At 36.8% G+C, this 14,921-nt stretch overlaps 1 protein-coding gene across 5 annotated transcripts in view; it reads right to left on the reverse strand.

Annotated features, from left to right (window-relative positions):
- QKI (QKI, KH domain containing RNA binding) overlaps positions 1 to 14,921 on the reverse strand; it is a 146,476-nt gene that overhangs the window by 71,495 nt on the left and 60,060 nt on the right. For all 5 annotated transcript variants that reach the window (XM_063390624.1, XM_063390623.1, XM_063390622.1 and 2 more), the window contains exon 3: positions 12,667 to 12,783. In XM_063390624.1, coding sequence (XP_063246694.1) covers positions 12,667 to 12,783 — 117 coding nt within the window. The remainder of the gene's footprint in view (positions 1 to 12,666; positions 12,784 to 14,921) is intronic.

The following is a 14,921-nucleotide window of genomic DNA, read 5'->3' on the forward strand; positions in this document are numbered from 1 at the left end:
TAGACCAAATCTTGGTTCTTTGTGACATATTTCACTTGACAACAGTCCACAGCTTGAGATCCACTGGTTAAAATGGTGGGAAAGGATGTTTGGCAGCAGCTCTGAAGAGATCAGGAAACAGCAACTACTGCAAAACTATATGGTCTATAAAATATTCTTACCCACAGCCACAGACAACCACTGACTTGTTGAAAACTTGTCCTTGCAAAACTCTGACCCAAAAAAATAAAACGGGATGGGGGCAGGGGTTGGTTGGTTGTTTCTCTAAAAGATCATAAATTCACCTCCAAGCTAACAGGAGGGGGGAAAAAGATGTCTAATAGCAAGCCCATGTGTCCAGTGACTCAGCTGTGCAGAAATGTACACTAACAGTGGAAGCTGAAACAGTTCTTTCCCCAGGCTGAGCTTTCAAGCTAGGTAACTGAAGTAAATAAAATGCTTTCCTAGCTGATTCCATCATCACCAACCACCCTTCAAGATGTCTCTCACAGGAGCACAGACCCTTTTTCAAGGTCAAGAGAGCAGCAAAAATTACAAGAGATGCCTGAATCAGAGGTCTGTTTATAAACCTGAACAAAATCAGTTTAGCTCTGCAGCCCAGCTGTAGACCCCGAAAAGTTCTGCAAAGTCAGATCGAAGAAAAAGCTGGAAAGGCTTTTTACAAGAACTGACATTTATGAGCTATCAGATGGGTATGTATGTGACAAATTGACATTTTTGAGGGTCTTCAAATTTCCTTTATTTTTCCTTCCCTCCTTTTAAATACTCAGTGTGATTTTCCCTCCCCTTGAAATTTAGCAAGGAGAGCCTGATTTAACCAGCCAGTAAGGTAAAACTCATTGCCTGTCAGCTTGCTGCTGTTGCCCATGCAATGTTTATATTCCTTCTGTTGCTTCTTCCCTAAGGGTCACTATAAACAACTGTCTGAGCAGCAAACATAACCTGTGTATTTGAACTCCTACCCACTACAGCCTCACATAAAAAATGATACAGCTGACAGGGAAACCTGAATAATTCCCTCCAAGTGGCAGCCCTGCAAACACTCCCTCATCTATTACATGGCTCTCCAAGACGACACTGGGAAAATCCCGTAGCTGCTACTGTGAAATACCAGGATTCCAAAATGCCACAATCCTGCCAATTTCTGTATCAGGCAAGATTGGGGATACAGCACTGTCCAATCAAATTTACAATACTTAATACCCCGACTTGCAGAAACAGCCAGTTGCAAGTGAGCTTAACAGGAACACAAGTAAGATGCTAAGTATGGGTTACTTAAAATCATTACAGCTTATTCTACCTGGTGGATTCTTCTACTCTAAGTCATGAGCCATGTATTTGACTGCAAGTAAGAGGTCTGAAGCCTGCAATAACCGAACCAGACTTCCTTAAGAGAGCCGAAACACATAATCAATAGTAAATGTGTTTTCCTCTTCAAAATATTTCTGCAGGAGAATATAGACAACCAGGTAAAATCTTCTGTATTTCTGATTTTTCTTAGAAATGGAGAATTGTGGTTTGAGTTCTTAATTTGTTTGTTTTTTAGGAGGGTTAATTTTATTACCAAATTAACTATTCCAAAAAGGTAAGTTTCAAGCTAAATTGAACATAGCATTTAAAAGGTTGGATACTGAAAAATTCACTAGTCAGGCTCCAAAAAACAATTTTGTTATTTTCAATACCCTTGTGTCCTCACTGCATACTAATTTCCAGAGTAGCTTCAGTATTTCAAACCATGTAACTTTAAAATTTATCACTTATTTCCATTTTTAATGCAGTTTATCTTAAGACCTTTTCTGATTCATGCTTTTGTGAGTCAATGAGAGCTAACAGATTTAAGTTCTAGGTCTTTTTGTCGGTCAAAATTTAAGTCAACATTCAATTCCAGCACTGTCAACTCGAAACACAGAAGTATTTCACAGCCACCTCAAAGATTGCTTGGTCATTTATGGATCACTTACTAGATGGGAAATGACTACAATATACTTTACCAACAAAGAAAAACCTCCATTTCTCTCTATAAAATTTATTTTTAAATATAAAATTTGTCAACTACTAGCTCATAGTTCTTGAAACTATATATTAGTAATAGTGTATTTCACAAGCTCAGCAAGCCAGTTAAAGTATCTGCCAAGACCCCCAACAGCCTAAAAATTAAACTGCCTTGAATACATATATATATAGTTGTAAATATGGGAACATTTGAGATCAATAGCTCAGAATCTTAAGCGGCTCCAAAATAATTCTGTCAAGTGGATCAATTAAAACAGTCAGGTACTTCAGGTGGATTCAGTCAGCTAAACATGGTTTTCAATTCTTTATCACTCTGATTGCCATAGAGGCATTAATTGTTTCTGTGTGGCTGCAGGATGGAACAGTCCAGATAAACTTTTATAAAAATACTCCAAAGAGCCCACAAGCAGTGGCAGAGCTGTTATTAATTATGTTATGGGTCCCATCTTTCAGAAAACTATTCACTTCTTATTGAAGAGAAACATGCAATTGTTAAAGTACACAGCAACTTTACCACAGAATGGACTCAGTCTTGTCACCGTTTCACTTTCACAGTGTTAAAAAAAATACAACAAAGAAATCATCACAATACCTGTATCAAATCAATATCAAAGAAAATAATTTCAAAAAAACCCTCAAGACAGTTAAATAACCCCATACTAGGACATCCAATTCCACGAAACACTGACCTCACTGGAAACAATCATATCAACCTTGTGCCACAGCACCTCATCACATAACACTAAAGAAGGATTAGGAAGAAAGCAACACCTACATCAGATTTACCAGACAGAAAAAAAAAAAGTGTAGTAATTTACATAAGTATTTACATCCAAACATTTAAATTATATGCACTCACTGCCCACATGCCAGATAAAGGCACTCAGTTAACAGACTGCTCTTGATAAAGGCTGTTCTTTGCTCTTGAAGAAAAATCCCTTCCATTTGTGCATGCACAAATACCACTAGCACACTTGTAAAATGATGCATAAAAGAAAGGACAGTTTGGTTCATAATTACATCGCCTATTTTTAGCTGTGTCAGGAATCAAAAATATTTCAGGAATTCTAGTTGAGATACTAATTAATCTTAACCTTTTATTTCTTCTCATTCCTCATGTCACACCTACAACTCACTTACAGAAACCTCTAGCCAAGTGTGAGAGCAACTTTGCTATTTGCTGTCCACACCTGTTCAAAAGCCACTGCATTCTGAGTTCAAATTCCAGTAACTTCAAGACAAACAAACTGCTAATTTTGCATTATCACCCTGACTCTCAAGAAATAATATTCTTCATAAGTTTTTGCTGTTGGATTTTTAATTCCCATTCAGATAGTCTTATGCATGTTAAGAATTTCCAACTGTTAGTAGCACGAGAAGTGTGTCACTATTTCCTTTTGCCCTGTGTAGTCTTCCTTGCCTGCATTACTCAGATTCCCCAGTTACAGCTGTTTCTAAAGATCCATGTTTGTATCATTTACTACCATAATGCAAATACATAAAGTGTTGCTAGAAACCAAAAGTCAGTTTAGTGTGCTTTCATGTCATCTAAATGTATTTTCAGAGAATAAATGAAGCACCATAGAAATTAACCTTCATTTTCTTACAGTAATTTATAAAGCACATGACCAATAAGAAGGAGGTACTCAAGGACCCGATGGAAGAAGATAGCCAGAGAAGATTTCTAGAGAGAACTAAGAAGAACCTTACGTCAAATCAAGGAAAATTAATGCAATTTATGAAACAAGGGAGAAATTTATGAAAGAGGGAGGGAAAAAACCCCAGAAACACTGACCTAGGTTCAAAGCAGCAGAAACATTAAGAAGAGTAAGGAAGGGAAGAAGAGAGGAAAGGAGGGAGACTCAGGTTCCCCAGGGAAGTGATCAAGCCTGACAGAGTTCAACAAGTGTTTGGACAATTCTCCTGGGCACATGGTGTGGTTCTTGTGCTGTCCTGTGCAGGGACAGGGGCTGGACTCAATGATCCTGAAAGGTCCCTTCCAAATCAGTATACTCTATGATTCTATGTAACACTCAATAAGGAAAAAAAAAAAAAAAAAAAAAAAAAAAAAAAAAAAAAAAAAAAAAGAAACCCTGTAGCCTGCTCCATAAATCATTTCGGGTTAATTTCTACGGTACTATACATATGGTTCACTCCCCACAAACTTCAGTTTTTCACACATCAAAACATCACGATGTTTTCCAGCATCTCTGTCAAATTCTTGACATTTTTATCCTGACTAGACATCTCCCTGTACTGTTCCATCCATTCTTACCAAATTTTGTACATAGTTTTGTAACACCTTCTTATGAAACCAACCAATAATTTGATATTCCCATTTTTTTCCTACAGAGTTTTCCTGTTACTTCAGCTGCCAGTTAAACCATTCTGTCAAGGCCCATGAAAGGCACTGCCCGAACACAGTCACTGTTTTGCAGATCTTTCAACACCCAAAACCAGCCTAATGTTTTCCTCATTTCAAGCTATGAAGGTTAGGACAAGACTCTGTTTGTCATGTAGGAATATATTGCTGAATTGACTTAGGAGTCAAATTACATTCAAGAATCACTAACATCAAAAAATGCATCAAAGAAGCACAAATCCTGTGTGTAGTGTTTGTTCCATGGCACAAGATTGTGGCACTTCAATCAGGTAATTTACACAGGATATCAGATTCTACTAAGTTACACGGTCTCCAAGCATTGCTTGGAGTGTTCTGCTACTGGAAGAGTAACAAGTTCTCTGTAACAGTAAAGCAGATTTGTATACTTGGCTTTACCAAAGATTTAAATAAGCTTTCACCCTTCCATGCATATACTTAACACACACTATAAACAGAACTGTTTTGAGTTGCAAGCAATTTTTTTAAGACATGTTAAGTGTGCATGCACTTTAGTGAGTCCTGTATTTATCAAAACATTCCCCATTTACCGCCCAAAGAGATGTGAAAAAAATGTAAAAATTGGAAGACAAGTTGCTAATTACTCTCATGAAAGGTTAACAAAAAATGTCCAACCATCTGTCCATAAATGCCTCCCTCTACCTTAAAAGTGTAAAGACTAACAGTAAAATATTGCAGCCATAGGTGGATAAACTCTAAAGTGAGGATACTGTCACACCCTTATTAACATGTGCACAGCTACCTGAATTTCATTCACATGCTCAATGTACACTACTGTAGGCCATACACAGCAGAAGTGTAGCACGTGATTAACAATATACATTTCAATCCAAGTGTAAGCATGACAAAGGCTAATATTAAGCCAGAAAACCTAAGGAAAGTCACCATCTATTAACAAGTTTAAATGGCAAACTGATCACTCATTTTAGGAATTACACTTTGTGCTTGTTACCATACAGTTGGCAAGGAATCCAGTGTTGCGACGCCATGAAACAGATTACTTGTCTCTATTTGGAAAACAATAAAATCGCACAAAGTCAAATATCTCTGTCTTCTAAATATTCAATTAGTAATTTAAGTATTTGGTTTCAGCTACAGTGGTATCTTATTTTGTGCTTCCTATCAGAGCCTTGCTATCAGTCTCAATAAAATTGCTAAATAAGACCCTGAGGAGCCATATCCACTATGGTAAGCAAGCACCTGCCTCCATTCTGCCTGCCAGAAGCCACCTAAAGAAGCAGGAGAACCGGGAACTGCAGGAACTGCCAGCTCCTCAGGAATCACACAGGCATGCTGCTTTCCCCCTGGAAACAACAAGCTCTGACTCCATTCCCACACTGAAGGAGTCTCAATCTTCCTGTGGGCACAATAAAACTCCCACAAGCCTCAAAGTAAGGGTGGCCTTTGCTGCACAGAATTGCAAGCACAGTTGTGTTATACTGAACAAATACACTGAAAATGCAAACCTGAACACAAATTATTTCTGGTAAGCAAGATTATCACGGCATTAATTCTTAAGAAAGTTAGAAATGCTAGCATGAAAAAAGTTTCAGGTTACAGTAGATTTTCATTACTTAAACCTGAAGCACCAAAGTGCTTCACTACTTTGCCAGACAAAGTAAAATGGAGATAAATGTTTGCAGACAATTTCGTCAGCATCTCAAAACAATTCTGCATGCAGAGCCTCCCAAGCCTTTCAAAACTTCTGTTCAAATGCCAGCTACAAACCGCTGTGAGCTGAAACCTCGTCAGCCTTTCAGAACACAATTAACACTCTCTGTGCTTCCCACCTCACAAAAGTTTAGCAGTAACTCTGCAGAAAGTGAACTTCTGCCATGACACAGGATAAGTCAATTCCTGTTCAATGGACAGCACATTTTAATTTATAAACCAGACTTGTTTATAGACAGATGTTCAGGCTTCAGGATTCCCTTGATATACTTTTTTCCACTACACTTCACGCTACTCTTCTCCAATTTCAAAATATTCTAGATTCTCTCACTGCTTGCTCCTAAAAATTTTTTCTCACAGGGAACTGACAGAAAAAGAATTATAACGAAAGCACAGTACAAGCTGATTTCAACGAGCAGAGCTTTGATTACACTTCTACAGTCTATAGTTTCCAGCGTACTTAATGGCATTAAAAAGAAGTATTTTGTTAAAGTCAGTTATTTCCATATTTAATTAGCTCAATAACCAATTTAACTGCTCTCAGAACAAAATGACATATAATGAATTTTTGATAGCAAAGTTAATCATAGCCAAAGGCTTCAGCTATTTTTCACATTATACAAGAAAACTCAAGTCTTAGCAGAGTAAAATCTGCTCCGAGCTGCAACTTTGTATTGAGCTCATGTAGAAATATATCCAATATACACTGGATATATTCGGTATGTAGCCAATAAAGGGCAAAAGTATGTATGAAATAAACCATCTAAAAGATGCATTGCATCAGGTATGTATCAGTAATTTTTTCTGAAAGACTAATATTGCTTTGTAATAATTTTTAAGGTCCCTCAGGCACCTAATTTTTTTTCCCTTCAAAATAAAACCATTCTGCTCTTGAAAGTAAGAGCGTTCCCCTGGCTGCTATGAAAATACTCTTGAAATAAATTACTTCAAATAAGAAGCGTTTGTCAAATCTTATATAAAACTTCAGGAAAATGTTCTCTTCTTGTAAAATTTGCATTCCCATATATAACTATGCTAGTTGTGCCTGCATTCTTCACTACTGTCATTGTGGACTGAACATTTTTTACTTAAAGAAAAGATGTATGAAGGTAAGATTCCAAAGATAATGCTCTAGAAACTCTGGAGCACAAAACCCCTGTGGATAGACTTAAAAGGAGTCAGCTGTCAGAGAGAAATAACATCTATTACCTTTATCACTGTCTAGTAAAAACTATTTAAAATAATTAAAAATTCATTAATCTTAAACTATCATTAATTATATAACTAAATCAGTAACTTGGTAAAAGGACTTTTTTCTGTGGGTTTTTTTTTTAATCTATGCTATTAGCTAATAGTGTAAACTCTTGAATGGGTCACTGGCTCAAATATTACCAGGGATATAATTCGAGGGACCTCTGTTTTGTCTGTGAAAAGGAAAAAGGCCATGCTTTAACAAATCTTTAATAAAAATAATAATAAAATACAGCTTTACAATTTCCCCTGTATTCAAAATAGCTAGTTACAGCTGAAATAAAGGGTTTGAAATTGGAACAGAAAAGCCCATTTTCTGAAGTACTCACTACTGAAAAAAAAAATTAGCTTACAAGCAACTAAAAATACTTTCAGCATGCCTTATGTTTTACAGTGAACCTCTAGGAAAGCAAAGCAGTATCAAGCACCAAGTATATTCTTAAACATCTGTATTAAAGCATCAGTTTTGTGATACAGTGAATATATATGTTTACATGACTACTTTTTTGTTTAGTTAGTTTAAAAATAAAAGGCCCATTATTGTAGTAGCCAAAAATTAAGCATGAAAAAAGTCTCCCAAGCCTAATTAGTTTGAGAAATCAAACTTAAGACATACATGCTTATGAAAAAAAGTTTGTTCAGAGGAAACATCATTGTAGAAGATGCTGAAGTTTATTGTTCCCAGGGTAGTACCTTAAACTCTTCACTCTGAATGCTTTTTAGTTATTTTCTATTCCCAGTTTATAACCTGAATGCTGTATAAGCTGTATAAGCCATGCCTCAGTCTTGTAAGGTAAGGAGCCTGATCATACAATGGCTTTTAATGGATAGTCATGAAGTTGATGGCAATTCAGATGAATGTAACAGTCAAACACTTGCAGCTTTGATCTGCAACAGAAATCAACAAAGCAGAACCCAGCACCTCAAACAGCTGAGCTGCTGCTGCACCGTCTCAGTCAGTTTCCAGTAACCAGAGGTCAATTTTAATAAACAGCACCCTTAAGGATGGACGCTGACAAGGGATTCTGCTAGTTATAGTACTAAACAGAAAAGTAAGCATCTGACCTACCTCCGGAAACTCCTCCAGCATTGTCAAAAAAGGATTTTTTTTAAATAAAAGAACAATCATTTTAGTCATGCATTAGAAATATGAAATTGCTTTCACTTTCACATGTCTCTGTCCCCAGTCATTTAAAGTATTTTTCCCCTACTATTCCTAAAGGTACTGACAGTCAGACCACCACCTTTAAAACTAGTTATAATGTTTTTTTAAATTGCCATTCCAAACCACTGTTTGCCAACACAGACACACGTGACTGCCAAACACCACTGGCATGCTTTTGTGTAAGAGGCACATGTTAGAGGCAACAGGCTTCAGCCAAGAAATTACTCCCTGAGTACAAGAACAATGACGGCAGGTCAGTCTTCCATTTTGAAACACAGAACAACTTTGTTTCCTCACATATGATAAACATATTCCATTTCAACATGCAAGTCAGCACCAGAACTTTATGGTTTGTTCAACACAGTACTTTCCCCAGTATATAAAAGTTAAGCATCTTATAATTAAGGTGGCAATAACTGGGCTTGCTCAACAAGACAGTACAAAGTGACATACAGCTCTGATGTCACTAACATCACTTTATTAGCTAAACAGAATGTTTAAGGCTTTCCATTGGAAAACAAAGTTCATCAGATGATATTTCAAAGCCTAAAACTTGAAAAAATATTACAAATATGTAATACTATAAAGCAGGTACATTTAATAAAATATCCTGATCACAAGACAGATAAATTTTTCCCCTCTGATACTTTCCTCAAACTTTGCAGGTACCAAGGACAGGGTTTTTCCAATTCCTTTTTAGGCATACTATAAAACCAGAAAAATCGAGTTTGAAGAAGTGGAATTATCTATTTACTGTAACAACTCTGCATAAGTCAAAGGTCAAGGCTGGTACTAACTGAGAATATGTCTTTGATGAAACCTTATGTTCCTGCTCGCAAGGTGAACAGGATTGCAGGAACAAGTAGGTCAGAAACCATAAATCAGTTCAAGTTATCTAATGCAGAGTGAAGTGCAACAGACTTAAAGCTGCCACAGAAGATGAAGGCAGAGAGAGAGTTCTTCAAATTCAGAATTGCATAGCTGCCTGCCCTTCAATTTGAAACTACCAATTTTAAGAAAAAAATTCAGTGTATCATGAGATGGTTTCCTTGTGAAGTAAAAATGAATGAAGCTCTCTCATCACACAGTGTTCTAGGGGAGATTCATGTCTAAAAGAAATGAAAAAGAAAGATATGGGAAAAAATCAACGCAGTTGACAAGACTGCCACAAGTCAGCAGCCTGATGCTGTTGGGCTTCACATCCCTCTCTAAAGAGAGATAAAGGCAGTGTGCTAAAGAGCACAGGGCTGACTCCCTATGGGCACATCAGTGCCTATCTTAAGGAATTCAAGACAAGGGAGATGTGAAAAAAGGTTTTGCTTATCCATCATTGCACAGTCATCACTATAAGCTTTCCTTAACTGGTGTGCAAGTTACTAGTTTTCTTCTCTACCTAATGAAAGGTGCATTCAGACTAAGCCAAAAAATGCCTTTGTCTTAATAAAGATTAATATATTATATTAGTTATAGATTATGTTTTATTATTAATAAAGCATTCATTAGTTTTTGATGAATGCCTGCAACCCCTTTCCCCTCCCCAATAATCTCCTTCAAGTACCCCTAGGCTCTAACCACAGTATTCTCAGTAATTAAGGTTTTGATTTTAAATTTGTTGAAAGCTGCCTGGAGAGATGTTCTCACTACCAGCTGAGTCTCAAATACAAACGATTTGAGGATTTCCCCTGCTTTCTGGGGGAAATCTGTCAGCAAGTTTCAAGATGTGATGCCAGTTCAAGTTATTCTGGCCACATGACAAGGATTCCTAACTCATTACTTCCCTCACAGGATCACACAGCAAAGCAAAATTCTCTGCAGAGCAGATCTGGATGGTTTATTTTCCAGCATGTCAGTCTGTGTATTTTCTCTTGGATTCTGCATGGCAGGAAAAGCACACGGACAGTTTACCCAAGCATTTAGTACCATGTAGCTGTCATGAAAGATTGACACTGCTTTAGTAATTATTCTTTCTCACAACCAATAAACTTTCTTTTGCAATTAGCACTGGGAAATCATGTTTGCAGGTATAAATTATACTCACAAAACACACATAAAAAATTAACCTGCATCTCTTATCTCCTCCAAATTTCAAAATTATTCAGTGAAAAAATCTCAAATGCTGACTTTTCTAAAAAACACTGACACTAGAGAAAAGAAAGAGTTTGAAAAAAGAATGAGTGTATCCTAACCTGCTACAAAAAAAATTTATTACTTCTATATTCTATACTTTGATGTTCATTAGCATTTTGAAGTACAGACTGTAAAGAGAGAAGCCATTTGAAAAATGAAAAAAGCTGGTTATAATTAAATGCACTGCAAGACTAGGGAGTTCATCTGTAAGTATAATTCATTAGGAAAAAGGCAAGAGTCAACAGCAAGAAGTGTACTTGTGTCCCAGACTGACAGATGTCACTCATTCTTTCTTTTATCTGCGACTGTCATGTCTTAAATCAGCTTCCAAATCATTATTTTTACAAGAACCATCTCATTGGTGTGCATCATAATCAAGGATTATGAAATTCTTCCTACTTCATCAACAGTGGTATAGCACCAAAAAGTCTGCTCTGAAAAATGTAAACTAATGACCAATACAAATCACCTCAGGAGAGCAAATGAGCAGAAAACACTAAGAATGGATGGCATGAAAATCAGTTTTCTAAAGAAAATTATTTGGCACTCAACACTGGTTTACAACCTATATCATACTGTTTGGTATACAAATACATTATAATATGATATAATTCAAATACATTTCAAACTAAGTGTAGTATTATCTCATTAAATTATCAATGGTCAAATAGACTATTTTTAAAAATATGAGAGAACCAACTTCAAATTTATAATGGGCATTCAAGTACTGACTGGATCAATTTCTAGTTTTTAATGTACAGGAGGTTTTATCGAATCTGCCATACTTGTCCTTGTTGAAGGTAATTTTCTCACTAAAAAAACCAGATGACCCACTCAGGGTGGTCTCAGTTCTTCTGATCTTTTCCTTAAATACAAAACTCTAGTCTTTTATTTAACATCCACTGCTTGTTCTTCTGTGAATCATCAAAAAATACAATTAAAAAAATTAAAAGGCATGGAGAATAGAGGAAATCAGTCCAAAAATACACCTAGCAGGCACCTGCACAGTGTCCTAGGAAACCTGGACATGGTGACTCTGCCTGAGGAGTCAATCTCCACCTCTGTGATTCTCTAACAGACATTTCACTAACTCCAAAACCTACAACAATGGTAGAGTAAGACAAAGGACAGTGACAGTATTACAGCAGACTATGAAAACAAAAGACATTAAATGAAATTTGAAGGTAATATATTTATAAGCTCTGCGAAGGAAAAGACGTTTAACTGGGTAGACATTAACTTTCTATTCCAATTGTTATGTACTACATATGTATCAACAGAATGCATTATGTGGCTGATCACTGAAGGAAAAGGGGGCAAGGGGTTCTCCAAAAAAGAACCGAAAGAAACTGTGTTTCTGGGATCAAAACTACAGTGGAAATGTTGGTGTAACTTCAGCAGCAGTAGCCAGAGGTAGAGGGAAATAGCTAGAAAATAAACCTAGAAAAACAGTCACCACGAGAGCAACCTGACACTCAGGAAGGCTCTATCATGTTCCCTATTTAGATGGGCAGAGCACGCATGTTACAGAACAAGGCAAGAAGAGTCCTAATTACTTTGCAGCTCCACCTGAACACAAAACAAAACCAGAAACACAGTGCTTTGTGGTTCACTCAGAAGTGACTGCTAGAAATACATTTAATACTTTTTTTTTTCAATCCACACTCCATGCACAAATCATTACTTTGGTAATTCAATAAAAGAAACATATTAGTAAGACCTTTGAGGTTAACAGCTCTTTCCTAGAAAAATACATTTAACTTCAATTTTTATCTTTACTTTGTGAAATGTGACATAATTATAAGTTACTTATTACTTAAGAACACTTTGTAATTGCTAGTTAGACTCCCAGTTGCAGAATTACGGAGCATGTACATTTTACTTCTTCAGGACTATGTTATTTACTAAGTCTGTGTAAGACAACAGGTAACAAAAAAGCCGAACAGCAAGAACACAACAAGAATGAGAGACATGAGCTTATCCTCCATTACAAAACAAAACTATGCATCTGAAACTCCACTGCTCTTCAAGACCTTACCTTCTTTTTGTCCCTCATTGAGCCCTTCCCTCGGACCATAATCTTGCATCCTGTTTCTGCCTCAAGCTGTTTAGCTGTTAGTCCTCTGGGCCCAAGGATTCTTCCAACAAAGTTAAACTGAAAGAAAAAAATACAAATAGTTTCCATAAAATCAAGTAAAGAAAATAAATTAAAAATTTAACGAGATGTATTTCTATGTCTAAAATTATCAAGTGTTTAATGGCTTAGGACACGACACTAAATGCCTGAGGTTGAAAAGTGAGTTAGGTCCTGTCTTCATACATTAAGTACCCACATGACCCCAGCTTTGGGGATACAAGTTTCAGGTGAAACTAGGTCTTTCAGATGTAACATCAGGTAGCCCACATCGGCAGCAGTCCTAACTTCCTCCTCAGTGAGTTCTGCAAAGCTCTTACAGAAACGCTGAGCTGCTCTCCCTCACCACAAACACGGCCAGCCATGCCCATCCCTAGGCCAACAAGGCGCACCATGGCAAGGAACCCCTCAGGGGCTGGGTGCACGAGCAGGCGCACACAGATTCCACGTGGTGGGAATGCTCGGCTGCCAGGGGAGCTCCAGTCCCACCATGGCACGGGACCTTTGGGAAAGGTCCTACGGCCCTGTTCAGCTGCTCCCTGCTAAGGAGCCTCCAGACAGCATTCTCCTTCCCCACTCCATGCGGTTCTGCTGTGCTCAGCCTGGGAAGGACATAGAAAATAACTCTTCTTTATCTACCCAAGCCATGGCATTTCCTTCAGAAAAAACAAATGAGGCCTCTTACATGTTTATTTTAGGCTTCATGGGCAACATTTCTTAAAACATATGGTATTGTCATACACACATACACACACACGTATATATAAAATATTTGTATATAAAATTTTATGCGTATATATAGACACAACAAAAGCACATCACTTTCTGTAAGCTGTATCATTTATTCCATTGTACATACAAATAAAGTATTTCATGTTTAACTGGCTGACTTCAGCAAATAGCCCCCCACCTACACTCAACACAGTAATACCCCCTTTTAGCCATACATAACATTATTTCCTAGTTATTTTCAAGAGCTTTTTCCCTTCCATTATTTTCAACCACACATTCTGAAAATTAATAAAAAAACCACTAAGTGATGGTAGCATTGAGAACACAGAGCTCTGTGACAACTGCAGTGCAAAGATGAAGCACCAGCTCAAACAATAGAGAAACGAAGAAATTTCAGACTGAGCATTACATTCAGAGAAGGAATTAAAAGAACAGAAACTCTGCTGTAACACTCTGCTCTGGATATTTTAGATCCCAGTAAACAAAGTTTTTCAATGGAATTGTGAAGGAGTTGTTGGCTTTCATTTCCTCAGCTAATTAAAACTGGGCTTGAGTACTAAAACTCAATGTATTTGAAATCCTTATGAAACTGCAAAGACCAGAAATGATTTAAGAGGAAGCAGAAATTATGAATGCAAGCAAATTAAAGTTCTTTAAGAAAATTACCAGTGTTTCACAGCAGCTAAACTATTCTGGGAATATATACTCCCAAAGTTATTTAGCATTGCAAGCTCAGAAAACAAAGACATATTATGAAGTCTGAATCAACTATAGGGAGGTGAGGGGGTATGGAGTAAAGATGAAATAAACTTGTGAACACACAGAAACTGCGAATCGTAAGAAATTCAAGAAACATTCACTAAACCTCGATAAAGCAATGAACTAGTTACAAGCAATAAAGTTCAGCTGTGAAATATTATTAAAATCTTCCATGTCACACGTTTCATGTTTAATACCAAAACTGTACCACTGTCTTACATGAACAGTATCTTACTTGCTTTGCTCCACAACCCCACTTCTGCACACCAAAACTCTGGATATCTACACCATTTAAATCAGTATTTTAACCAACACATAAGATGACTACTGTTATATTCTCAATCTCCCAAGAAAAACAGCAGTCTCTAATGCTTCATTAATTTGAATCGTGAGTAAAAGAGTAATCTAATAATAGCATTCTTTGAATGAAAATAAATTAAATAAAACTATACAGGATACAAAGAAAAAAAAAAGAGAGGAATGTGTATTACCCTCAAATCTGCAACTTTATCCATGTGGTCTGAACATTATCTAGAACTTCTAGTTGAGAAATCACAGACTTAAAACTGCAACGAAATCTGTTAAATGTTAAACCAGTTCCTCTACCAGTTACTCTCAGGACGTGCTCCTTATAAAGAGCCTTCACAAATTGTTCCAAGGCAGCACAA

Source organism: Prinia subflava, chromosome 2 (genome assembly GCF_021018805.1).
Source record: "Prinia subflava isolate CZ2003 ecotype Zambia chromosome 2, Cam_Psub_1.2, whole genome shotgun sequence".
In the NCBI taxonomy this organism is placed as follows: Eukaryota; Metazoa; Chordata; class Aves; order Passeriformes; family Cisticolidae; genus Prinia; species Prinia subflava.